The following is a 25,586-nucleotide window of genomic DNA, read 5'->3' as shown; positions in this document are numbered from 1 at the left end:
CACACACACACACCGGTCGGTTGAATTACTTTCACTTTCTCTTCGAAACTGAGAATTTTTCTTTTCCTCGATGACATGTTGATCTTTTTGCAAAAAGTTATTCATGTTGCCAACTACAATACTGATAAAACAATTTGTTATGCATCTAAACAAATTGGCGTGTGTTTTTAAAGGAAGTGATCTTGTCACGTGATTCATTAGTCGCAGTCTGGTACCCTATTGTTTTCATACATTTCTTTACACTAAGTGAGAGAAGCCAAAGCGGCATCACTATGTAACATCATGCAGATTTGACCTTGCGGCCGTTAGGATTTGTAATTTTGACAATTATTGTCAGTAGTAATAGCCACTAATTATCAAGGGGAACCACCTCAACATCTTACTAAGGGAAGCCATAAAGGCTATCAAACCATTTTCCTGCTGACTTGTGTATGTACATTGATACTGCCACTTCTCAGCTGTTACTACTGTTTGGTAATTGTAATCTTAACAATTATGAAAGTGACTAAACCGGACATCAGCAGTAAGGCTAATTGGATTACATGTACTTACCCTTTTGTATGGATTAAAATTTGAGTCTTTCTCGACTTTATGGAATAAATGTGGCTTCTCGTGAGGTGTATATGATATAATATTAACCTTAGTGGTACATGTACTTTAGTCAACACTTCTTTTAGCAACGAAAACCAGACATAGGTAAACATAAATCAGATTACTTAACACATGTTATGAATAAAATACTGGTTCTGGATACATATTAAAATAAAATGCGGCCGCTTTTGAGGGGTAAATTTTATATTATTGCACTAATATGCTGGTCGCGTTAGCTGTGTGGCCTTTTATGAGGGGTACTTTTGAACACAAACTTGTCAGTGCCAACAGATTCTGGCTGTAAGGAGCGGGTGGCCGCTGGTCAGGGGGTCCGTTCAAGAGGGGGAATACTGTAGCTTATATGTATGTAAAACAACTTCAAAAACAACAAAAATGCAATGTTTATTCATAATTGTCATTGAAACAATGTCGCAAGACCTAATTTCATGAATAGGATTCAAGTTGGCTTCATCTTCTAAATCCTTTGCTATTATATTTAGCTCCTTGTAGAATGGACCAGGGAATGCAGCCATCTTTCACTTAGAACTAAGGTTTCAATATCATATACCTGCAAAATAATTGATCACTTTCAGACTTTCTATTTTTTTTGTTATTTTGAAATTGTTGATCCTATTAAATGTTACCAATGCATTGGGAATTTAAGAACCCACTTTAAGTGTACATGTAGTTACTTTGCTACCTCGTCAAAAAAGAAAAAAATTATCATACCAAAACTTTGCATTTTTCTGATAGTGATGCAATTTTTTTATCATTATTTCATCAGACAATGTCCCATTACAAAATTTAAACAAATGCAATAACATAATGAATATTAGGTTGAACATATTTTAAAACTGATGACCGTTGTCAGTTCAGATATTTACAGCATTGACAGCTTGAGCCTATTTATAGTGGATGAAAATTTATGATTTGCATATTCATTTTGCAACTGTATACTGTCTAATCTGTACAACAAGTGTTAATACAATAAAAACTATTTAAAAAATCATCTTAGCATGTTCTTCTGGCACACCAATTTGTATGTAATTAATAATAAGGTTAGTTTTGGAACATCATTTGTGGAAAAGTTGACATCATTATCAGCTGTTGAAAATTCAAATATGGTGGAGAATGTCAACACGGGAGATTCAGATGTTTACAAATTCATTGCTCATTGCAGTTGGTTTATAAACGTTTCTGATATATAAATTTTGTAGAAATTAAGGCTTGGAATATGCCGATTTTGATAATATATGATGCATTTATTTAAATTGCCAAACTTTTGGTCAGATCTGTGTAAAGTTTGAGGGATTATTTCTTTGTGTAGGAATATAATAGGAACATGCTACAACCTCTGACCGAATTGTTTACATCTCCTCTGATTAGATTGAAAATTTCATGAATATTCATGAAGTTTTAATAACCCGCATTTTGTAACAAAGAAGAGAGGCATCATGCGACCACGGCATGATCAATGCTTATTTCCAATGATGCGTGAAATCTATGATGATTATAAAGTAATAATTTCATTAATACAGCAAAAGAAAACATGCTCATTATAGATAATTTTATTAGCTTGTACAATATATAAAATGTGTTGCAATCAGATGACATGTATTGATGCTGCATTGAAAATTCTTCACTTGGTCAACAGTTTCATCAGATTTCCAGGTAAACTGTCATCTTGTCCGTGTTAGACTGGGGTTGCTAATGCTAATGAGGTGGTCTTGTGTCTGATTGGATGAGGTTGTTATTACCCTGTCCAAACTTGAAATATACATGCAAGATTGAGAAATGTGCTCTTACTAAATGGTTTTCCTTGTTCACTTTCAGATATACACAAATAAATGTTTTTTCAAGGGATGCAAGAAGAAAGAAGTAAGTATTTCCTTTTTTCCCAGCATGCAACTAAGATAGAATAAAAATATATATAATCCTATTACAGAGGTGTAGTGGATAAATATACTTGTAGTGTTTCTTCCCATGTTTGTATATTAAGTCATGTCATATTTTCTACAACTTAAGTTGTAATCACTGAATCGGGCATTCCACTGGTGATGAATAAAATATAGTTCCAGTAAAGACATCTATCTTTTTAGAGTCCTAGGTAGATGTTTGCCTTTGGAAATGCTTAAAAGTGGATGTCAGCATGGTCATGTGGAATGCCTTTTTGATTTGGAATAAAATGTATATCATTGATCTGAAATTAAATATTAAATGTAGTTTTACAAAAGTCTGTTAATTTCCTGGTTGTTGATCTGTACTTATGTCGACATAACAGAACATCCAAATATCGCTATTGCTTTTTACAAGCAGACATCTGGCCTAATCATTACCAATGCAGGAGGTGGAACAAGTTTTTTTCCAGTATGCTTCTCTTTCATTGGGTCACCATAATTCATGACACTCAGACTGTTTTACACTGAATCACAACTTGTTTTGCATCATTTAAAGATGTCAGTATAGTTTTAAGAACAGATTTTGCTTATTTATTTTCTGGGTTTGTCATATGGTGAGCATCAGAAAGTCAAATAAATTGAATAATTGCAATTTAAAGATGTGTGTCAGCAGATACTTAAAAATGACACCTGTAGCTGAAATAGTACATGTTTGTCTTAAACTTCAGCAAGATTTCTTGTTGCAAGGTACCGTTGTGATTAATATTTCAACATAATCTGATTCCAGCTGATTCCTGTCCGCTGCGAGAAGTGCCAGAATAACTTCTGTCTGCGTCACAGATTTGAAGATGACCACAAATGTCAGGGTTTTCAAGAATCAGGGCAGGGAATATCAAGGGCAGGGTAATAACTTACTTTCCTCAGTTATGTGCATCGTACCTGAAGTATGTAGATCTATGAAAAGATGTAGGTCCGACTATGTTCATCTTATAAGTGCATTCTCTTAAATAGACCACTGGTAAGGAAACATAATGTGAATTCAAAGTTCAAGCATCAATAATATCTACCTTGTGCGCTTTGAAAAAACTATAATGTGATTATATTGTTATATTTTACTCATTGACCTGTAGTGCCACATTTGTGCATCAGGAGGTAGTACCCTGCTTCTGAGCTCTGTAGCATCAAGTCATTTAAGACACTAAAACTGTTGGTATTACAGAAAAGTAGGCAGATGTAGCTCTACAAGGATGCTAAATAATCAGGGCTTTCTACTTGTGTTACAAAATACAGAGGGAAAAATGTATTCTTTAGGACATTTTTTTAAACACCAAAAAGTCACCCATTGTCAGTATTGGATTTTATGTCCAGAATTTATACTTTTTAGCCTCACATCTAATGCAGATCTCTCTGAACTGCACACAGACAGGTGAACATTTACAAAAAGTAGGATAAGTTGGGGATTTCAAGTCAAAAGTGGCCAGAACACAAAAATGATGGGCCCAGTAAGCCCCAAAACCCCCACAAATAACCCAACTTTTACCCTTCTGCTCATGTGTGAGTGATATAGCCGATGAAAATACATTTCTAGGCTTCTTTTGGAAGAAGATTTCTTTGGATGTATTCAGCAGTGGCCCCAAAAATGTGTTTCCTGTTCACATTTCGGGCGAAAATGAAAAAAATCTCTAAGGTTAAATGAATTAAGCACATACAATGCAATAAACGTCGTTCCCATTTAGTGAATGTTTGTAATAGAAGAGTTTTTAAAAAAAACCTTTGCCTGTGCTTAGAAATTTCCACATCCTAAGTTTTTAACTCTAAAATGGTTGCACCCAATGTGCTGTATTACATTGAATATTGTATGATATTCTGGTGTTAAGGACTTTGGCTATTGATTTTCAACCTGACGTTTTTTCATGCCTGCTGTAAGTTAGAATGTCTGTCAGTCCTTCTGCCTTTTACCACTATCATATCTGTGAAATAACTGGATTTCTTCACCATCTGCAGTTAGTAAAGTTTGTGAATGGTTTACACTTTTTATATGCAAAAATATTATTTGGGGTCAAAAGGTCAAAGTTCAAGGTCATTATGACAAAGAAGAAAAATTATTTCCACATAATAACATAACATTTTGTTTTTGGGATCAAAAACTCAAAGGTTAAGGTCATTGTCATTGAAAAAAGAAAATGGTTTCCGCATATTACTTGTATATGTCATATATGGACCTAACTTTGTGGATGACTTTCCTGTTGATTTTGGGATTATTGTTGTTGTTGTTGTTGTTGTTGTGGGGTTTAACGCCATTTTTCAGCACGATAGGCTATACATGGCGACCAGTATTAATGGTGGAGGAAGAACCCGGAAAACCCCGGAAAGAACCACCGACCCACGAGAAGCTACTGGCAAGCTTTCTCACATGCCCACATTGGCTGAGATTTTGGGATTAAAAGGTCAGAGGTAAAAGTCACTTACTAAAAGAAGAAGAATTGTTTCTGCACAATAACATTAGATTTACATGCCATACCTTGACCAAACTTTGTAGAGGGCTCACACTTGGGATAAGGAAGAAGCCTATTTTGGCAAAAAAGTGTCGAAGGTGAAGGTCAATAATTCTAAGAAGATAGATGGTGTATGCAAAGAAATTTTAGGTTTTGACTATGTATTTTAACCAGCTTTGGATTATTTTCAATTTTGGTAGCAAGCCTTTTGATTTTGGACCCATGTTGTTTGTTATGTGTGTAACTAAACTCAAAACATCGTACTTTATCCAAAGTTTTGTGGAGAGTTTGTGTTTATGATATGGAAGATGCCTACTGATTTGGGGATGAATAGATAAAATATCATGGCTCAAAGAAATGGTTATTGCAAAATAACTTTTGTTTCAGAGTAAGTTCTTTGGCCAAATGGGTGGTAATGAAGAAACCTTAAGGTTTGGGGGTCATAAGGCCAGAGGTCATCATCATGATAAGTCTGGTTTTCCATTCATGATATTCTTGTGTTGAGTTGTAACTCATGTTTTTGATGTGACCAGTTATTAATAACTAGAAGCTTGACATATAACTATCATACTTTTATCTGTAATGTGCTTCATTCACTTAACATTGAAAGAGTTCTTGTTTTAATAATGTCAGAACAAAATGAACTGCCCAATTGACACTTTGCTTAAGGTCATTCAAATCAGGGTGAAAATATGCTGTGCTCAGTAAGGTGTTAATTCAGATTTATCATAAAAATTATTAATGCACAAATTGTGTAAGAATTGAGTCACAGTTTACAGGGGGCATAAACATTTATATAACTTAACCTAAACTAAGTGTTATTTTTGCATGTAATTGTCAAAATTAATGCTGAACAGAGACCGTTTTACTTCCAATTACCTCAAATCATTGAGCGCTTAAGAAGCTGCATATAAAGAAACACTGTAATGGTGGGTGAAGTTTCAATTTATCAATTAATTCCTCAGGAATTTAAAATTATAGTAATAATTGTTTCATTAATTACAGATACTGCATACAATTAAACTTGATAAACCAAACCCACATTTAAGTCAGTACTGTTGTAATATGTTTTTATCCTGGCATGTCAGCAAAGAGCAGGGATATTTTGATAGTACTTATGTGTCAGTCTGTCTGCATCTTTGCTTGTCAACTCATCTTTGAAGGTGCTGCGTGAAAGCTATTATTCGAACTTTGTAGACTAAATAAATAGTGGGTATAGATGCGTAAGATGGTTTTACATTTTCCTCTTCATAAATTTTGGCAGTTTTCTTGCAAATTGTTTAAAAAAAGGGGTATTTTAATAAGACAGGTTTTGAGAAAGAAGCATATCCTCGCTTTTCTCCCACACTGCGTAAGGGACTTTACTTAAGATTAATTTGGCAGAAACAGTGGTTGTGACAATTTGTGTACAGTGCGACCCCGCTATAACGTGCAACTCGATAACACGAATTCGAATATAATTCAGTTGTGGTGTAGCTTTCGAAATTTCATATATTCATTCACACGTGAAATTTTACTTTTTCATCTTTAAAGTATGTGAAATACTTTTTAAAAATATTATTTTCATTTTGGGGAAGAGATCATGTATGAATCTTGGCATGGTTCCTGAAATTTTAAATACATGTGTATTTTTCTCATACCCGGATTATTTTTTTTAAAGTATGTGAAATAGTGTATAATTTTTTAAAATCATTTTGGGGAAGAGATTGTGTATGAATTCAAATATAATATGAACATCGTGTAGTTCCTGAAATTTTAAATACACGTACTTGTAGTTTTCTCATACGTGGAAAAATACATTTTTTTTTAAGTACGAGAAACAGTGTGTAAAATGTATATTATCATTTGGGGGAACAGTTCACATATGAATTTGAATATAATCCGATTTTGATGTGGCTTCTGAAATTTATAAATTTCACCAGGTTCTTGAAGTGTTGTGCCAAAATAAACATTATCAAAAATGTTACTTATTACTGATCCATGAGTAAATCCAGTAAGTTGTTATTGTGATTGTCTTCAATTAATTCTGTATACAACAATTGCTCAGACAATAGCCGACATGTGTTTCTTCATTAACTGCATACACAACCAAGCTGCAGACAATGCAGTGGTTGATAAAAGATTCTAACAATTTAATAAACATCAAAAAGCTAAAGCTGCCAACATGTTTCTTGGGCTTGGCAGTGTTATTAGAAGCAATCAGTTAACCATTAAAAAATGTCCACTTTATTAGCTGGAAATTGAAAGGGTATGGAATTGTACATACGTTCAACTTAAAAATCTTTATAAAAGTATTTTTCATGTGTTTTTTTCAATATTCACAAAATCTGAAGTAAATGTTACATGCACGCTGAAAGCATGTGTTGTTTGTCGATTATTCTTGCTGTAGTCGTTCAAATGAATATGCACACAAGTCTTAATTATTGGGAATTTATAGTGGATAAAGGTACATGGAAACACATATGATAAAAGTTTAGCAGTATGAAATTTGCACAGACACTATTCATAGGCACCTGGAACTTGATGAACTGTACATGTGCTTCGTCTTTCTTAACCTAATTTTGCTATTAATTTTTCCCATTGAATTCAGACACATAATGATCTGTGACAAAATTACTGAATAGTTTTAGTATTATGGATTAACTGCATGCCACGATGGTACGATATCAGACAATAAGTAAATGGTGTTGATACTCTGTTCATGCTACATATTAGACGTTGAATTTAGACAAACAATGATCTAGAACAAAATTATTGAATATTGTAAATCTATGTGCAATTTTTCAATGGAATTGCAAGCATTATGGATGAACTGCATGCCACGACAGCACAATAGTAAATGGTGTTGATACTCTATTCATGATATACATTAGACATAAATACATGTATATGTTCCAATGCATTCTACTCTGAAAAAAGTAAAATACTGTAAAACCCCACATTAACGCAACCCAGTTGGTTAACACACTATAATATTTTGGACCCCAATTATCGCATTATAGTGGGGTTACACTGTACCTGGAGTGTGGGGATACACATCTTTGACTGTATCTGTTTATAGATTCTTGTGTAATTTTACAGGGAAGCAGCTGTAACTAGAGCAAGTGCCAGCAACTCTCAACAGAATAAGAAGACAGCCAGTGTACCTCAACAAACAACTATATCTAACATTGGCAAGGAACTTAACAGGTACTTGGACTTGTCACTTTAAGTAGTGGTTATCTAAAAGCCTATTTGAATTGTAGTGGATTGGGTTAGTAAGAACTGCCAAGTGACTGATCTTCGATAACTTCTGATACTAATATTTCTAACAAGAGTCAGTAAAATGTGGTTTTAATTGTCTGTTTACAGCTATTTGTCTTGTTTTATCTTAAAATGACCAAAACTAAATCGTATGCACAACAAAATAATATTGGACCTAGGTCATGAAAAGGTCTAAAACTATTGTTTATGTAATATCACAAGATTGAATTCTATCTTTGCAATATTCACAGAGTCAGAACTAGTTGATTTCCTTAAAACATAGCACCTAAGCAACAAAGAAATATTAACCAATATATTAAAGTCAAGGATAATAAATCATATATTATCCTGGAAAACATTAAAAACGACATTTTCATTGATGAATGATTCTGTGTTACATACAGGGAACCACATATATAAATTATTTATATAAATATTCTAGAGAGAGGCAAGAAAGACTCCAACAGTCTCAGGGAGGAAGACAGATGGTTGGTACACCTTTCGGAATGGTAACTATCCAGATTATTTCACTGGATTTGTATAGCTTTTGAACCATAGGCAAGGCAAATGTATCATTGGAGTTGTATTACGATTCTATGTAACATTCCTATCTCTTGATAGTATGTTTCATCAGAGATTAGAGAGTGCATTGATATATACTTAGATATTTATGCTGGGTCAGAGGTCAGCGAGCATATTGATAGACAAATGGATAATTATGTCCAATCAGATGTCAAAGAGTGCATTTGTAAATATTTGGATTCCTATGTTTTAGGTCAGTGTCTGAGAGTGCATTGATCAGTATTTGGATATTTAGGTAGTATCAAAGAGAGTACCATGATAGATATTAAGATATATTCGGTCAGAGTGCTTATTGATGGATATATGGATAATTCAGTTCCATCCAATGTCACCACTTTTCATTGATAGATATATGGATAATTTAGTTCTGTCCGATGTCACCACTTTTCATTGATAGATATAAGGATAATTCAGTTCCATCCAATGTCACCACTTTTCATTGATAGATATTTGGATAATTAATTTCTGTCCAATGTCACCACTTTTCATTGATATATATATGGATCATTCCGTTCTGTCCGATGTAACCACTTTTCATTGATATATGGATAATTTGGTTCTGTCCAATGTCACCACTTTTCATTGATAGATACATGGATAATTTGGTTCCATCCAATGTCACCACTTTTCATTGATATATGGATAATTCGGTTCCATCCAATGTCACCACGTTTCATTGATAGATTTATGGATAATTCGGTTCTGTCCAATGTCACCACTTTTCATTGATAGATTTTTGAATAATTATATTCAGTCAGATTGATAGATATTTGAATAATTATATTCAGTCAGATGTCAAAGAGTGCATTTATAGATATTTGGATAATTATGTTTAGTTCAGAGGTCTGAGAGTGCAGTAATCAATATTTGGATAATATGTTGACTCAGGGGTCAGATAATGCCATGATAGATATTTGGACGGTTTAGTAGTATCAGAGGTCAGAGAGCACATTGATAGATATTTGTAAAATTATATTTAGGTCAGAGGTCAGAGAGTACATTGATAGATATTTGGATAATAATGTTGGGTCAGAGGTCTGAGAGTGCATTGATACTATTTGGATAATAGGTTCATTCGGTGGTCAGATAATTTGGATAATTAGGTAATTTGGAAAATTAGGTAGTATCAGATGTCAGAAAGTATGTTGATAGATATTTGGATAATTATGTTGGGTCAGAGAAAGCCTTGAAAGATATGTTGGATAAGAGGTCAGACGATACATTGATAGGTATTTAGATAATTATTTTTTGGCCAGAGGTCTGAGAGCACATTGACCGATATTTGCATAATTATATTGGATCAGAAATCATTGTGGATTGGAATATGTTAACACCATGTAAGGTAATCATTTAATAAAATGATTAGCCAAACTGTATCAACTTAATTTGACTCTCCTGATTTGCAATAAATCTTTTATAAAAAATATCTTCTCTGGCATATTAATTTATATGCCATTACACTGTCTATGCATTGCTTGCTCACATGATGACCAGATCTTACAGCTTACTATTCCATGATGTTAGTGTCAAGTGACATCCAGTTTTCTCTAAGGGTATTTAAAATCACATCAGAGTAATCCCCCTTTTATTCATAGACTTCCCTGTATGTGATAAAGACAGTTCCCAAATATGACTCTCATTTTTACAAGAAATATTAAAAATTTCTAAGGATATTTTATACTAAAGGTATTATAAGAAGACTGTTGTTGATGTACAGCAATTATTCAATAGAACTGTTATCAACAATAACTTACGTATGTTATAAATTTGTATTGTATGCACTGTAGAGAAATTAATGATTTTAATTTTCAATTGTTTATATTTTATTATACTCCCCTTTGGAGGTGGGTATTGTTGTGATGGTCTCTTGTCTGTTCACCATTCTGGATCCATTTTAGTGTAGCAGCAGAAATACTAGTTGTCTTTGTTGCATTTTGTTTTAATTTTGGACTACATTTGGTCAAAGACCTTCTTAGAGTTCAGGTAAGAAGAGACCAATTGAGGTAAAGAATTGAAAATTGATAGACATTTATATTTCACATGTAGATTGTCTAATTAGATTTTCAGAGATAGCTGTGTTAAAGTATTTGTGCACTTTTGAACTTAAAATTCTTTAACAAAATAACGTGTAAGCAAAAAAAAGTCAAGTGAGGTAAAGAAATAAAATTTTGGTATGCATAAATAGATGACATAGTTAGATTTTCATGGCATTGTAGCAGTTTTTTTTATATAGTTTCCCTTGGTTTAGAATTTTTGGTTGGTTTCATATTTTGAATCTGAAGGGGGAAGTGTTATATATGTCTTACAGACACTATTCATTATGAATTTTATCTTGTACTTGAATCAAGGAATATATTTATCAAAGCAAATTAAGATAGAATTACTATGGCTCTATATGTATCTTTGTTTTGTTTTTTTAGAGTGAGGATGCTGCTCTGGCCAGAGCCATACAAATGTCTTTGGCTGAATCTCAGGGATCCACCTCCCAGTCGGTAAATCAGCAGAATAGCAGGTAAATCATCAATATGTTTAATATTGTTATCATGATGATAATGGATTCGTCATCAGTTTCATCATCAAGATGTTGAAAGGACAACAGGACTCATATTAATGAAAATTTTCAATATGTAAGTGCTCACTCAAACTAAAGTACCATTTTCTGGTGACTTCTCCAGGGCTTAAATGGTTAGAGCTTCCTCCTCAGTTGCAGGAAGTCGCATGTTAGAACCCCAGCTGAGTTGTACCAAAACTTATTAAAATGGTACTAACAGCTGCCTCGTTAAGCGTTTTGCATTAGTGTTAGGACTGGTCAGCCTGATGTCAGGATAATTTGACTGGGTGTGACAGCATGCCACATATGTGACATCATGTCCCAGTGCGAGACATCACTATAAACTGCCACACTGCAGACATCGTAGTGATATGACTCAGATTTTTAAAGCTACATTAAAAATCCAAACACACACATGCATACACACCAATTTGGGAATTTTATTACATTCATTAATGTTCAGCCTAATAGCTAAATTGCAGAAGCTGTTGACAAAGGTCAGGTGGATCCTTTCTGATGAAATTAGATCCAATGCTTTTGATTCGATATGCTATGAAAACAATCATTTCAAAGTTTCTCATGATTTTAAAGTTTCATTTATATCTGATGGCACATCAGCATGGTTTGTAAGGTCACTAGGTTGTATTTAATGACAGTTTGGTATCATTTGTACACAATTGGACACCCTCCATGCCAGGATGCATTGTCAGATTTTTGTGAAGTGTTTTTTTTTTCATATAGAAGTTGTTTCAAGTTTTCTCAATTTTTAGTAACAGTGACCATATTCAATCATGGAGCCAAATATTTTATGCAGAGGTGTAGGTACTGTCAGAGACTATTTGCTTAATTTCAAAAGGTAAACCACTTTTCTATAAAGCTTCATCGAGCCTTTTTTGTGTGCAAATTGATTAAAATTTCATCAAATTCATTCAAAACAGACCTGCCATAAGCATTCAGAGTTGGAGTTTTTTAACATCTAAATATGATGTACAGTCATTACCTCTCTCAACACCCACACACGTTCACCAGGTGAATATTGACCACACCTTAAATCTTGAGTATTTTCACCATTTGAATTTTTTCATCTGAAATAAATTTTAAAAGTTAGATTTTGATATGTTTTGTAAAATCTTTCAGTTGTGTATGTATAAGAGAGAGAGAGAGAGGCAAGTATAGCTATGAAATGGAAAAGAAGTAAACATGGTAGTGGGATAAATAATAATAGCTGCATTTTACCCAACAACCTATAATTGCATATCTTTATTGAATTTCTGAATGTAGATAAGATAATGTGAACATGCGATAACTAACATTAGTCATGAGCTGCTCTCTTTACATTATACTGGAGTTTGAAGTGAAAGTATTTTTACATTGTCCATGTTCACATAGTAGAACAACCTAGTTTGATGCATCTAAAACAGTTGCACAATGAGAAACAAAACTGCAGGTTTATGGGAGGTATGGAAAAGAAAGAAAATCTGTACAATCTATTTAATCTGAGAGATACTAACAACAGTTGGCATTTAGACAAACTCCTCTAAATAAATGTAAAGATATAAAGTATAACAGGATAAAATATAAAAGGTAATGCATGTTGAATCCTGAAAAACGTGGTTGGCAGAAAGCAAAGTTCTGACCAGCAAATTGTATCCACCTGCAGTACGATGTCAATGTGTTTAAGTCACATGAAACATACTGTTTACAATGTGACCTGTTAGCTAGCCATAGCATTGTGATGTGGCAGTATAAAGACTGTACACAATGTGACATGTCAGCTAGCCATAGTATTGTGATGGGGCAGTATAAAGACTGTACACCATGTGACTTGTCAGCTAGCCATAGTATTGTGATGGGGCAGTATAAAGACTGTACACAATGTGACCTGTCAGCTAGCTATAGCATTGTGATGGGCAGTATGAAGACTGTACACAATGTGACCTGTCAGCTAGCCATAGCATTGTGATGGGGCAGTATGAAGACTGTACACAATGTGACCTGTCAGCTAGCCATAGCATTGTGATGGGGCAGTATAAAGACGGTACACAATGTGACCTGTCAGCTAGCCATAGCATTGTGATGGGGCAGTATAAAGACTGTACACAATGTGACTTGTCAGCTAGCCATAGGATTGTGATGGGGCAGTATAAAGACTGTACACAATGTGACCTGTCATCTAGCCATAGTATTGTGATGGGGCAGTATAAAGACTATACACAATGTGACATGTCAGCTAGCCATAGCATTGTGATGGGGCATTATAAAGACTGTACACAATGTGACCTGTCAGCTAGCCATAGCATTGTGATGGGGCAGTATAAAGACTATACACAATGTGACCTGTCAGCTAGCCATAGCATTGTGATGGGGCAGTATAAGGACTGTAGTTTTCGTTGTTGATCAGGTGATTAAACATCTATACAGTAGGTCCACTATATATAGGGATGAATAGACAGCACAGTGAAATAAGATTTTTGTGAATAATGTATCAAAAAATGAAGAACATGGTGTGAATTATAAAAGAATTATAAAACTATGAGGTAGATGATGATATGGATCACACAGTTGAAGATACCAGATGCGAACCAACTTCACAACCTTTTTCATGCTTTCTCCTCAGAGATTGGTTTTGTTGGTTTTAGTGGCATTTATAAAACAAATTACTGGCTATATCATGCAAAGGAAATGGGAGTTAAGTGCCTTTCCCAAGGACATTTCTGACATGGACTAGTATTGAACCTGCTACCCATGAATTACAAATCTAACAATCTACCAACTCAACTATTAGGACTTCCTCCTGAAAGAGAGATTTGACATTAGCTTGCTTGTGATACTTCTGACAATGTTGGAATTTGTTAGGAGTAGAGATTTATTTCGTTAATATTTGCTTACCCCTCATTTGTTTGTACACCCTTCCAATTTTAAAAACAAAAATTGTTACCAGGAGGTCCCTAGCACTGTTGACTTATCATTGTTTTAAACCAAACAGAAGCCATTGATGTAAAAAAAAGCAGGCAAATGGTTCACTGTCATTTTGGGGTTTCAACAACAGTCCATTTTTAGTAAAAACTCATGTCTGCATCCAGTATTTGGAATTTTCTAGTTTAAAAATTTCTAAACAAATTGAAACCAAAGAAAATTGAAGAACTCTTGTATACATGTTTTTAAAGAGATGTAATTCCTAAATTTACTAAATTATTCAGAGCTGATTGAAGATGGTGAACAACATCTCATCTTTTGCCTGAAAATATAGACTCTCCTATGCAAATGTGGCAACATTGTTCCTAAAGAAACTTTTGTTTGCTTTGAAACACCACCTAATTGACAGTGTCAGGAATCCCCTGGTGACAATCAGGTTAGAAATTATAAATTGATGAATGAAATGACTTTTGTGCATTTTTGTATATCCTTGATGATTTTAAAATTGGTATTGAGGTACAGATAAATGGGAGTGTAAGCATATACCATAACAAATGATGAAAAATAACTTACAGATCAGAACATCTTGTTATTCTTGAAGAAATATTTTGACTTTATTTTATACCTTGATGTATACTAAAGTTTTATTTTGAAAATTCATGATTGCAAATCATCAAGAAAGATCTGAGGAAGAAAATTTAAGAAGTTAGGTGAAACCAGGGCCTGTTCACTCCTCTATTGATGCAGTATCTTTAACAATTTTGTGAGATATTCAGCTAATCTCTCTCCTGTGTATGTATTTCTGTCTGGACACCTGTGGAAGACTGTTGGGGTTTATGCAATGCCTTTGATATTTGCTTCAGTGTCTCCTCCTGTTTCTGTAGACAATCAGCCATTTCTCTTTGTTTCTGCTTGACTTCATTAAGCTGTTTTTGGATCTGTGCATGGGATTGTTTAAAGAGTTCTATCATTGACATGACTGTATTATGAACTTGACAGAGTGTTGGATTTTTGTTATTTTGTTGTTCACACTTATTTGAATCAGTTTCAGGAATTAAACCTACATTCTCACTTGATTTGTTCTGGAATGGATCCTTTGCTAAAGTTCCATAACTTAATTCACAAGTCCTCACAAGGGCAGGTTGAAAAGTAGTTATATCAGTGGCTTGCACAGTTAGAGAATCAGATGAGAAGTGTAAGGTACAAGATCTGTTCTGTTCGTTGTTATGAGTGCATGTCAGCATGCTCTTTAATTCCACTCTTGGTCTTGTTTCTGATGAATCTATTATACTGATACAACATGGTTCTTGGGAACAGTGAAACTTTTCTGTATTAATCACTTCAGTCTCCTGATCCATCTGTTCATTGGTAAGTCTGTTGTTGTTTAGATATGGTTTGTTAACCTGTATGTACGAGCTCGATCTTCCTGCTTGTTTGTCTGTGGAATTGCTGTCAGGATTTTGGTTTTCTTGCATTTGAGGAATTCCTTCTTCATGAACTTCAGATATCTGTTTGGGTAGACTTTGATCTTGAGAAAGGTCTTTAACGGCATCTACATTATAAACCAAATTATCAGTATCTTGACCATGAATAAAAACAGTTTGACCACATGGAGCCAGATCTAATCTAGAACTCTCTCTGCTACTAAGCCCTGTACCAGTTTGCTGGTCCATCTTAGTATGAACTGGCTGTGTAATTAGTTGGATCTCTGACTGAGGGTCCACCCTAACTTGATCGTTTTTACAACTGAACCCATCACCATGTTCTGTATCTGACTCCATTTGATTATGTCCACTACTGTCAGCTTCCCCCAGATCATATCCAATACCACTTTGAGTGCCGTGAGAAAAGGCTGTCTGAATTTGGCTGTCAGTTCCACATCCTGTAGTTGACTCAGTGTTTGCTTTAACGGGCTCGCAACGTGGAATAATATCACTTAATGAACTTGTTTCCATTGGATTGTCTCCACTTGTGCTCCAAATGATATGCTGTACTTCATTATTCTTTTTGTTGAGTTCACTACTGTCTTGAATTCCAATATTAATGAGAGCCTTACTATTACCAGATAAATAATAGTTATTTATTTCCTTTTGAGAACTTGAACTCCACTTTCTGACAAGATCCAGTGTAGTTAACTTGGGTTGCTCCAAAACACAGATTTTAAATATATCTGAAGCTTCTTGAAAAAGTGTCTCGTATTCAGCCTTTAGCATCTCCACTTTGTTGGTGATATCCGGAAAATCATGAGTCATATCTGGACTTTTGTTGCAAGTAACTTGAAAAATTCCATCAGTACCATCTAAAGCAGATTTCAGATGTTCCATAGATGAGATATTTTCTTGTAATCCATCATTAGAAGCAGAAGGGTCTAAACCTTCAAGTCTTCTTTTTTTTAAATTTTCTTCTTCATCTTCAGATTTCCTCTTCCCTGTTCTTTTTTTATAATTCTGCCAAAATTTAGGAGACATATCTAATGAAGATTTGCCTGTCAAATCCTCAGAGGCATCCTGATCTTTTGACAGAAGTGTTGGACTTTTCTTGGGTGAAATAACTATTGGAGATTTACTGCCAGACCTGGAGCTAATATATGAATATATATTGGAAGGTCCATTAGAGAGATATGTGCTTGTATAGCATGGGAATTTCAGATGATCCAGGATCGGATACAACCTTTTGTTAGGGGTGTGTTCTGTGGAAGAAATTGGGGTTTGATTGCTGGTCATATTTGATTGTACAATTGCTGTAGGAAAATTGCAAGTGCTTATACACGTCAGGTTATGTTGCTGAGACTGAGTATGGGATGAACACTGCTTCACTGAAGGATTGTGTTCTGTAGGAAGTATAAATGATGTGAATGGGCCGTCCCCTTTTTTTTTCTCTGTCAGTTCCCTAGGACTGTGTGGACTTTGTTGGGTACTATCATGTGATGATTGACTTGCATCTGTCTGCAACAAGGTTGTACACTGCTGTTCATCAGCCTGAAATTGTTCCTCATACTCCAGACTGGATCTGCAAAAAGAAGTGATGATAAATGTTAAATGTGATTCAGCAAAATAGTCATGCAAATAAAATGATAAATGTTTAATGTAATTATACAGGGCAGTCCTATATCCAGTTTTGCAGGATAAAAAAATAGCGCCTCCATCCTGTAGGATCTAGATAGTAAAGACGAGACAGCCAGAAATTTAAAAGCATAGTGTTTTAAAACAAATTATGAGGAAATTGTTTTATGATGATCATGATTGCAGAGTACATAATTACTAGAGATCAACTTAGAAATCACACAATATATGCTTCTGTGTCACTTATCTGCCACACAAAATCCCACACACAATATATGCCACTGTGTCACCTATCTGCTACACAAAGTCTCACAATATATGCCCCTCTATTGCCCATCTGCCAAACAAAGTCCCACACACAATATATGCAACTGTATTGCCCATCTGCCACACAAAGTCCCAAATTAATGCAAAGAATATGTATTTGGTTTTCATAAGATGCAATTTAAGTGAGTTCTATTCATTTTATAAATATAATGTTTATTCTGCTCTAAGTTCAGTTTGGGCTTTGATCATCATTTTCATACCAACTCCTCCAACTTTAGTACATTTTCTAAAAGGTGACTAACATAGTCATAAAATTGGTACAGGTTAGGCATAGTGATCACATTCTTTGATAAATATTACCATGCTTTAATAGTATGAGAATATTATACTGTGTTGCAGTACTTAATGCATTTGCTTTATCTTAATTTACGTTCGGTGATAATCTTGACAATTCTTTCATTGTATGTCCATGTAGAACATTAGATGGTGTTTACAGAAGGACATGATGGATTGTTTATGCAGTTTAGTTTAATTGCTGGAGAACAGATAGAGTTACACTTTTAGAGCTACATTTGAAGTCTATGTAACACATACTTATTACTATTGCCGTGAAATCACTATTTGTCATAGGGTACCAGATTTAATAGTTTTCATGATTGTAACAAACCACATGTTTAAAACTCCAACAGACATTGATTCCTCATTAGAAACAATAGGACCTCTTTCCCAATCCAAAAATGTAAGAACCGATGCATCATTTTTCACAAAATCATGGAGATTTTCCTGAAAATAAATCAGTACAACAGTATTATTATTATTATTATTATTATTATTATTATCAGTATGAGTCAGCAGGAGCTGGAGGATTTGCAGCTGGCACAGGCACTACAGGCCAGTGAGGAGGAAGCTCACAGACAGAGAGCTCGACAGGTAAATATTATATCTATGAAGTAATGCTGAACTGACAGGTTTGCTCTCAACTCAAATGAAACGGGCAGAATGTTGGAGATAACACACCAACTGTCTTGTAGTAAAACTTAGAATACAAGTAACAGTTACTTAAACTGGGTTTTGTTTTGCATTAGGATGACACTGGGAGATGACATCAGTGACTGTAAATTCCAAGTATACAGATTGACCTATTGTGTGTTGGTAGTTGACGTCAGTTGCATCTGTTGTGATAACAGACCATGGATAATGCATAGCAAGCAAGATTAAATCATCATATATGTCTTTTATGTAAAAGAAACTGACCAATCAAGCTACATATTTAAAATTTGGATACAGCATGCAAGGTAAAGATTTGAGCCTACACTTAACTAAATCTCGAATCATCTGAACATTTGTTAAATATAGATGAGACCATCATTATAATGCTGTAAAGTACTAGATACTCTGTTGACATAAAAAAAGATGTAAACAGCTCACCTCTGTCTCTCTCCATGTAGTCAGTATAAAACCTAACTGCCAAATCATGCTGTGTCAGATGAAAAACTTGATTGTAAACTTCCAGACATGCAGATACAATTGTGATTTGCAAAACAAATTCCATCAAAGACTTATGAAAGGGGAGAGGGTGGTCTTGAGCATCATCTTGTACATGTAAAAACGTAGTCTCCATCAAAACGATACCAACAAATAATGTTTTACTGTAAATTGCATCCACTAGAATGCACAGTAGCTGCCATTGAAAGCACAATTCAGTGGGAAACAAGTGAACTTCACAGAGGAAATAACTGTTTATTTTGGATCATAACAGTTTGAATTGTTCAGCTTGAAAAAACATCACATAAAAAATCTGATATTGATATCTTGTGCTAGGCACATTTCTCTTTAAAGAAATTAAATATAATGAATAAGATCACAAAATAACATCAGGCATATTGCATTGTTAACAAACATCAGGCATATTGCATTGTTAACAAAGGAAATATTAAAAAGTACAAGATAATACCAGGCACATTGGCTTTGTTAATAAAGAATAAGAATAAGCATTATAAAATAAAAAGACAAGGAATAATATCATTGTTAGCAAGGAATATTAGCATTGTTAGCAAGGAATATTAGCATTGATAGCAAGGAATATTAGCATTGTTAGCAAGGAATATTAGCATTGATAGCAAGGAATATTAGCATTGTTAGCAAGGAATATTAGCATTGATAGCAAGGAATATTAGTTGTTGTTGTTGTTGTTGTTCTAGGGTTTAACGCCATTTTTCAGCACAAGATAGGCTATACATAGCGGCCAGTATAACTGGTGGAGGAAGAACACTGGAATACCCAGGAAAGAACCACCGACCCACCAAGGAATATTAGCATTAACAGTAAGGAATATTGGTTTTGATAGCAAGGAATATTGGTTTTGATAGCAAGGAATATAAGCATTGATAGCAAGGAACATAAGCATTGATAGGAAGGGTTACTGGCATTGATAGGAAGGAATATTGGTTTTGATAGCAAGGAATATTGGTTTTGATAGCAAGGAATATAAGCATTGATAGGAAGGGTTACTGACATTGATAGGAAGGAAATTGGTTTTGATAGCAAGGAATATAAGCATTGATAGGAAGGAATATTGGCATTGATGGCAAGGAATGTTATCATTGATAACAAGGAATGTTATCAATGATAGGAAGGAATAGTGGCATTGATAGGAAGGAATATTAGCATTGCTAGGAAGGAAAATTATCATTGATAGCAAGGAATATTAGCATTGCAGGGTCCATAGCAGACCTTGAAAACCTTGAAAAGCCTTCAAAAATGAATTTGTCCTTCAAGGCCTTGAAAACACCGTGAAAATTCAAAATTATCTCTGGGTACCTTGAAAAGCCTTGATTTTCTTGAAACAGAAAGGAATTAGTAAATAGTTTTCATTTTACAGATTTAAATAAAAAGAAGGAATTTTTTACATAAAGAAACCAAAACAAAACAATCTCTCGCTAAGTTTGTGCGCAGTTGTACATTTTGAACTTCCAATTGTTCAAAGCCTGGATGTAGCTGGGGTATAAATTTGAATCATTTGTACACTTTGAAATGTTTGGGTACTGATTCAAACTTTGGTGGCCAGACAAAGAAAAATATAAAGTTTGGATTATGAGAGCTTTGCAAAATGCAGATTATGCCAGAAGGATATTGATTTGCATGCAATGGAAGAGAGTGCTGTTTGGTCACATGCAGCTGGGGAAAAAACACCCATTACAGTTATAATGGGAAAACACAAAGCTTCAGCATGAAATTGTTTTTGACAAAAGAGGTATCTGTGAACAAAGAGATTCAAGTTTTAAAATAGAAACTGTGTAAAGTCTTAATGATGAAATAAGTTCCATTTGGTTCTATTTTTGGATTGAGTGGAAATAAGATAGATAATAATTGCAATGAACACGATCAATCTAAAAATATAGAATACAACTAAGCTGAGAGAAATATGAATATAATATGAAATAGTTTAAAATATCCATATGCTGTTTTTATATAAGTGATAACATAAATAAAACAAATATCTTTGTTACTTTTTGTTTGTTTTATGGCGGGGTTGAAGAAGAAAAGCAGGTACACAAAAAGACATTGAGACAATGACTGCTGATGACTATGCATTAAAAGCAGAGACTCGTAGGAAAATTTCCTTTATCATGACATCAAATAGTTTGAGGAAAAGTGTTAAGGACAAAATTGCTGAGCTCTTGAGAAACAGCTTGATGACAAGCTACAAGAACTGAAAAATTCACTCTAAAATATTTTGAACTTTGTAAATAGTGTAGTGTAGACAGAGTAAAATGAACATTGTTCAGTGACTGTACATTATTCTAATGTCCAGATGTAGGATGTGTAGTGATGGGAATGATATCAATGATGATACTCTTGACTTCATGTTGTTTTCTTTTAATAATTTTGCAAGAAATGTTCCTCGTAAGAAGTAAGTATTAAGTTGTGTTTACATACAGTTCCATTGATGTGTCCTTTAAAATTAATGTAAGAATGTACCTTGAAAAACATGATTTTAAACCTTGAATATTTTGAAAGAAATATGCTACTAACCCTGGCATTGATGGCAAGGAATATTAGCATTGATAGAAAGGAATATTAGCATTGATATCAAGGAATATTAGCATTGATAGAAAGGAATATTAGCATTGATAGAAAGGAATATTAGCATTGATAGCAAGGAATATTAGAATTAATAGGGAGGAATGTTAGCATAGATAGGAAGGAATACTGGCATTGATAGCAAGGAATATTGGCATTGATAGGAAAGAATATTAGCATTGATAGGAAGGAATATTAGCATTAACAGTAAGGAACATTAATTTTGATAGCAAGGAATATAAACATTGATAGGAAGGAATATTTGCATTGATAGCAATGAATTTTGGCATTGATAGCAAGGAATATTAGAATTGATAGGAAGGAATATTAGCATTGATAGGAAGGAATACTGGCATTGATAGGAAGGAATATTCGCATTGATAGGAAGGAATATTGGCATTGATAGGAAGGAATATTAGCATTGATAGGAAGGAATATTAGCAATAACAGTAAGGAACATTAATTTTGATAGCAAGGAATATAAACATTGATAGGAAGGAATATTAGCATTGATAGGAAGGAATACTGGCATTGATAGGAAGGAATATTGGCATTGATAGGAAGGAATATTAGCATCGATAGCAAGGAATATTAGAATTGATAGGAAGGAATGTTAGCATAGATAGGAAGGAATACTGGCATTGATAGCAAGGAATATTGGCATTGATAGGAAAGAATATTAGCATTGATAGGAAGGAATATTAGCATTAACAGTAAGGAACATTAATTTTGATAGCAAGGAATATAAACATTGATAGGAAGGAATATTTGCATTGATAGCAATGAATTTTGGCATTGATAGCAAGGAATATTAGAATTGATAGGAAGGAATATTAGCATTGATAGGAAGGAATACTGGCATTGATAGGAATGGAATATTGGCATTGATAGGAAGGAATATTAGCATCGATAGCAAGGAATATTAGAATTGATAGGAAGGAATGTTAGCATAGATAGGAAGGAATACTGGCATTGATAGCAAGGAATATTGGCATTGATAGCAAGGAATATTGGCATTGATAGGAAAGAATATTAGCATTGATAGGAAGGAATATTAGCATTAACAGTAAGGAACATTAATTTTGATAGCAAGGAATATAAACATTGATAGGAAGGAATATTTGCATTGATAGCAATGAATTTTGGCATTGATAGCAAGGAATATTAGAATTGATAGGAAGGAATATTAGCATTGATAGGAAGGAATACTGGCATTGATAGGAAGGAATATTGGCATTGATAGGAAGGAATATTAGCATCGATAGCAAGGAATATTAGAATTGATAGGAAGGAATGTTAGCATAGATAGGAAGGAATACTGGCATTGATAGCAAGGAATATTGGCATTGATAGCAAGGAATATTGGCATTGATAGGAAAGAATATTAGCATTGATAGGAAGGAATATTAGCATTAACAGTAAGGAACATTAATTTTGATAGCAAGGAATATAAACATTGATAGGAAGGAATATTAGCATTGATAGTTATAGTTTGTTTGTTATGACATCTTTTATTATTATGTAAAGACAGTGTTATATCACTTTATCAATAATTTATTCATATTTACCATCTTTTTTATCCCCACATTAAATCCAATGCAAAATAAAGTGGTAAATACAACCAAGTAATATAATAATACATTACTTAGTTAAGTCTTAATTTGTTATGACAAGTTAACTACCTAGTCCACACAGTGACCCCTCTTTATGCCATCAACCCATCCACTCACCACAAGTCTTAGAACCCATTAACGACCATGACTATCTTGAAAATTGGCAGATATGCTAAAGCAATTCCACACAAGACAACATGAATTTTGAGAAACCGCTGCATAAAATCTCTTGCAAGTGTGTGTGTATGTTGGAGTATTTCCATATTTCTTCCTTGGACACTAGCAACAACTCAGCGTAATGCTGCTAGCGTTACAACATGGGAATCACACATGCCACTTCCTATCAGTTAAGTTTAAGCTTTCGATTAAGCAAGAATTATTAGTCAAGGATATTATTACAACTGTTTGTATTTTCACTGCAGAAATTTGTTACCTCGTTATATTTACAAGTAGTTTTGTTATTGCCATTGGCTCAGTAAATTGGTTACTCAACAAGATTAAAAAGCCAGTTGGGTGAAGAGAACTTGCCAGCAATCTGCCTGCTCCAACTGAGAAATTATAACTGTTTTAAAAGGTATGGAGTAAACAGAATTTCAAATTGATGTAAACTCTTATATTTCCATCATCTTTGATCATAGCGGATGATCAAATGTATGTCATAATCATAGACATTCAACCAATTTCTACCAAACACAAGTCTAAAATCATGCCAACAAGACAGTTACTGTTCAGTAGTCAAAATGAATGCAAAAGGTTACACATTGCAGGTTATCAGTTTAAAACCACAGTTAAAGGAAAAATCAAGTAGGTATGCTTTTCCTGGTATTTCAGACATCATCTGTTGACAGTTGTCCAGATTTGTCTTGGTATGGCAGAGTTATGTCCCTTGTCACTCTTCAGTTTATCTCATAATGATGGGATGGGTCAAAGGAACTTTTGAGGTTGTGCTTTCTGATTTTCAGATATTATGACTGCAGGTTTGACATGCTGCCTTTGAAAACATGTCACAACTTACACTCCAAGCACACTGCAAATTTGACACTCAAGGCCTGTTAAAACATGTCAGAACCTGAATTCCAAACACATATTTTTAACAATTTTGTTGTTAATTCATAACTTTGTTTAAATTTGACAAACCATTAATCCTAACACATCCCTGAACAGCAATGAGTTATAAATGTCATCCATGGTATTTTACAGCAATCATTATGTCATAAAAGATATGTTAAGTAGTATTTTTTATTTCTTTTTACATATTTTTTCATGTAGAGTTTGAAGATATTTGCATAAAGGAGCTGAGAGAAAATCACTGCTGAATGAAATGTGTGATGATACGTTTGAGAATATTCAAGTGCTGTTACAAGAATTCATGGAATTAACAGACTGGACAACCTCACATTCGTTACACATGGTGATAAGCGAGACTACAAAACTTTACTTATTACACACTGGATGTTTTTGTGCAATTTTTGAGTGAAATAGATATTGGTGTATGAGATTTTATATATTAATGCACCATTTACAGAAATATAATCTTTGGGCATTAGAGTTTTATATATATTCAGTGTGAAACATATGGTACCATGTTTTTAGGATAAGAAATTCGTGAATATTGGCAGACTGAAGTATTTATGATTTTCCATGCTGAAATTAGTAATACCTATGCCTTCATCATTAATGAAAGTGTTGGAAAATGGACGTAAAAGAGAGGAGGTCAAATAATGAAGATGCAGCTGTTCTCCTAAATACTTATTACTGTGAATAAAAAAAATAGTAACTAAAGCTCTTGAAAATTTGGTGAAAGACAACAGGAGAGCTAGACCGTTGAAAGAGCCAAAGTTTACAACTCTCGAGTGGATCAGCTCACACGATGTATGGGTCATATTCACCATGAATGTTTTAACCACTCAGTGTGCTTTTCATTACCTTATATGGTTATGGGACTGTCTGGGTGAAGTATATGTTTATATGATGGTGACTTGACAAAGTTTTGCCATTATGTTTTATTTGTGACTTAGATATAAATGTATAGCAAATGGTGTAAATGAAATGAACATTACCTACTAATTCGAGCTAGGTTTGTTACTGTGTATTCACAAATTTATTTACCTATTTTATATCAGACTTATGCTGTTTGATACTGTTGAAATGCATGTTTGAAATATCTTTTGTGATTGTTACTTTTATTTATTATTTACTTTTAGATTTTTCCATGATTTTGCATGACACTGAAACCTGTGCACTTTACTTGATTTGCTGATAATAAAGAAATATAATTCAGTTTT

The 25,586-nt window shown here is 33.9% G+C and overlaps 2 protein-coding genes across 3 annotated transcripts in view; one reads left to right on the top strand and one right to left on the bottom strand.

The window, feature by feature from the left end:
• Window positions 1–25,586, top strand: part of LOC149797024 (AN1-type zinc finger protein 2A-like) — a 48,173-nt gene that overhangs the window by 8,168 nt on the left and 14,419 nt on the right. Inside the window, exons 5-11 of one of the 2 annotated variants that reach the window (XM_089961681.1) lie at window positions 2,425–2,469; window positions 3,277–3,392; window positions 8,066–8,173; window positions 8,670–8,736; window positions 11,230–11,321; window positions 18,448–18,535; window positions 24,571–25,583. In XM_089961681.1, coding sequence (XP_089817807.1) covers window positions 2,425–2,469; window positions 3,277–3,392; window positions 8,066–8,173; window positions 8,670–8,736; window positions 11,230–11,321; window positions 18,448–18,535; window positions 24,571–24,591 — 537 coding nt within the window. In that variant the 3' untranslated portion in view covers window positions 24,592–25,583. Of the gene's footprint in view, window positions 1–2,424; window positions 2,470–3,276; window positions 3,393–8,065; window positions 8,174–8,669; window positions 8,737–11,229; window positions 11,322–18,447; window positions 18,536–24,570; window positions 25,584–25,586 lie in introns of those variants that run through there. The other variant, XM_089961680.1, reaches the window with a different exon arrangement.
• Window positions 12,606–25,586, bottom strand: part of LOC149797023 (uncharacterized) — a 31,535-nt gene continuing 18,554 nt past the window's right edge. The window contains exon 2 of the mRNA XM_089961678.1: window positions 12,606–17,285. Coding sequence (XP_089817804.1) covers window positions 15,053–17,285 — 2,233 coding nt within the window. The 3' untranslated portion in view covers window positions 12,606–15,052. The remainder of the gene's footprint in view (window positions 17,286–25,586) is intronic.

The sequence above is a fragment of the Sinohyriopsis cumingii genome, chromosome 6 (genome assembly GCF_028554795.1).
Source record: "Sinohyriopsis cumingii isolate HCF-2022 chromosome 6, ASM2855479v2, whole genome shotgun sequence".
Lineage (NCBI taxonomy): Eukaryota > Metazoa > Mollusca > Bivalvia > Unionida > Unionidae > Sinohyriopsis > Sinohyriopsis cumingii.
Note: the sequence above shows the minus strand (reverse complement) of the source record. Positions and strands in the feature narration are given on the sequence as shown.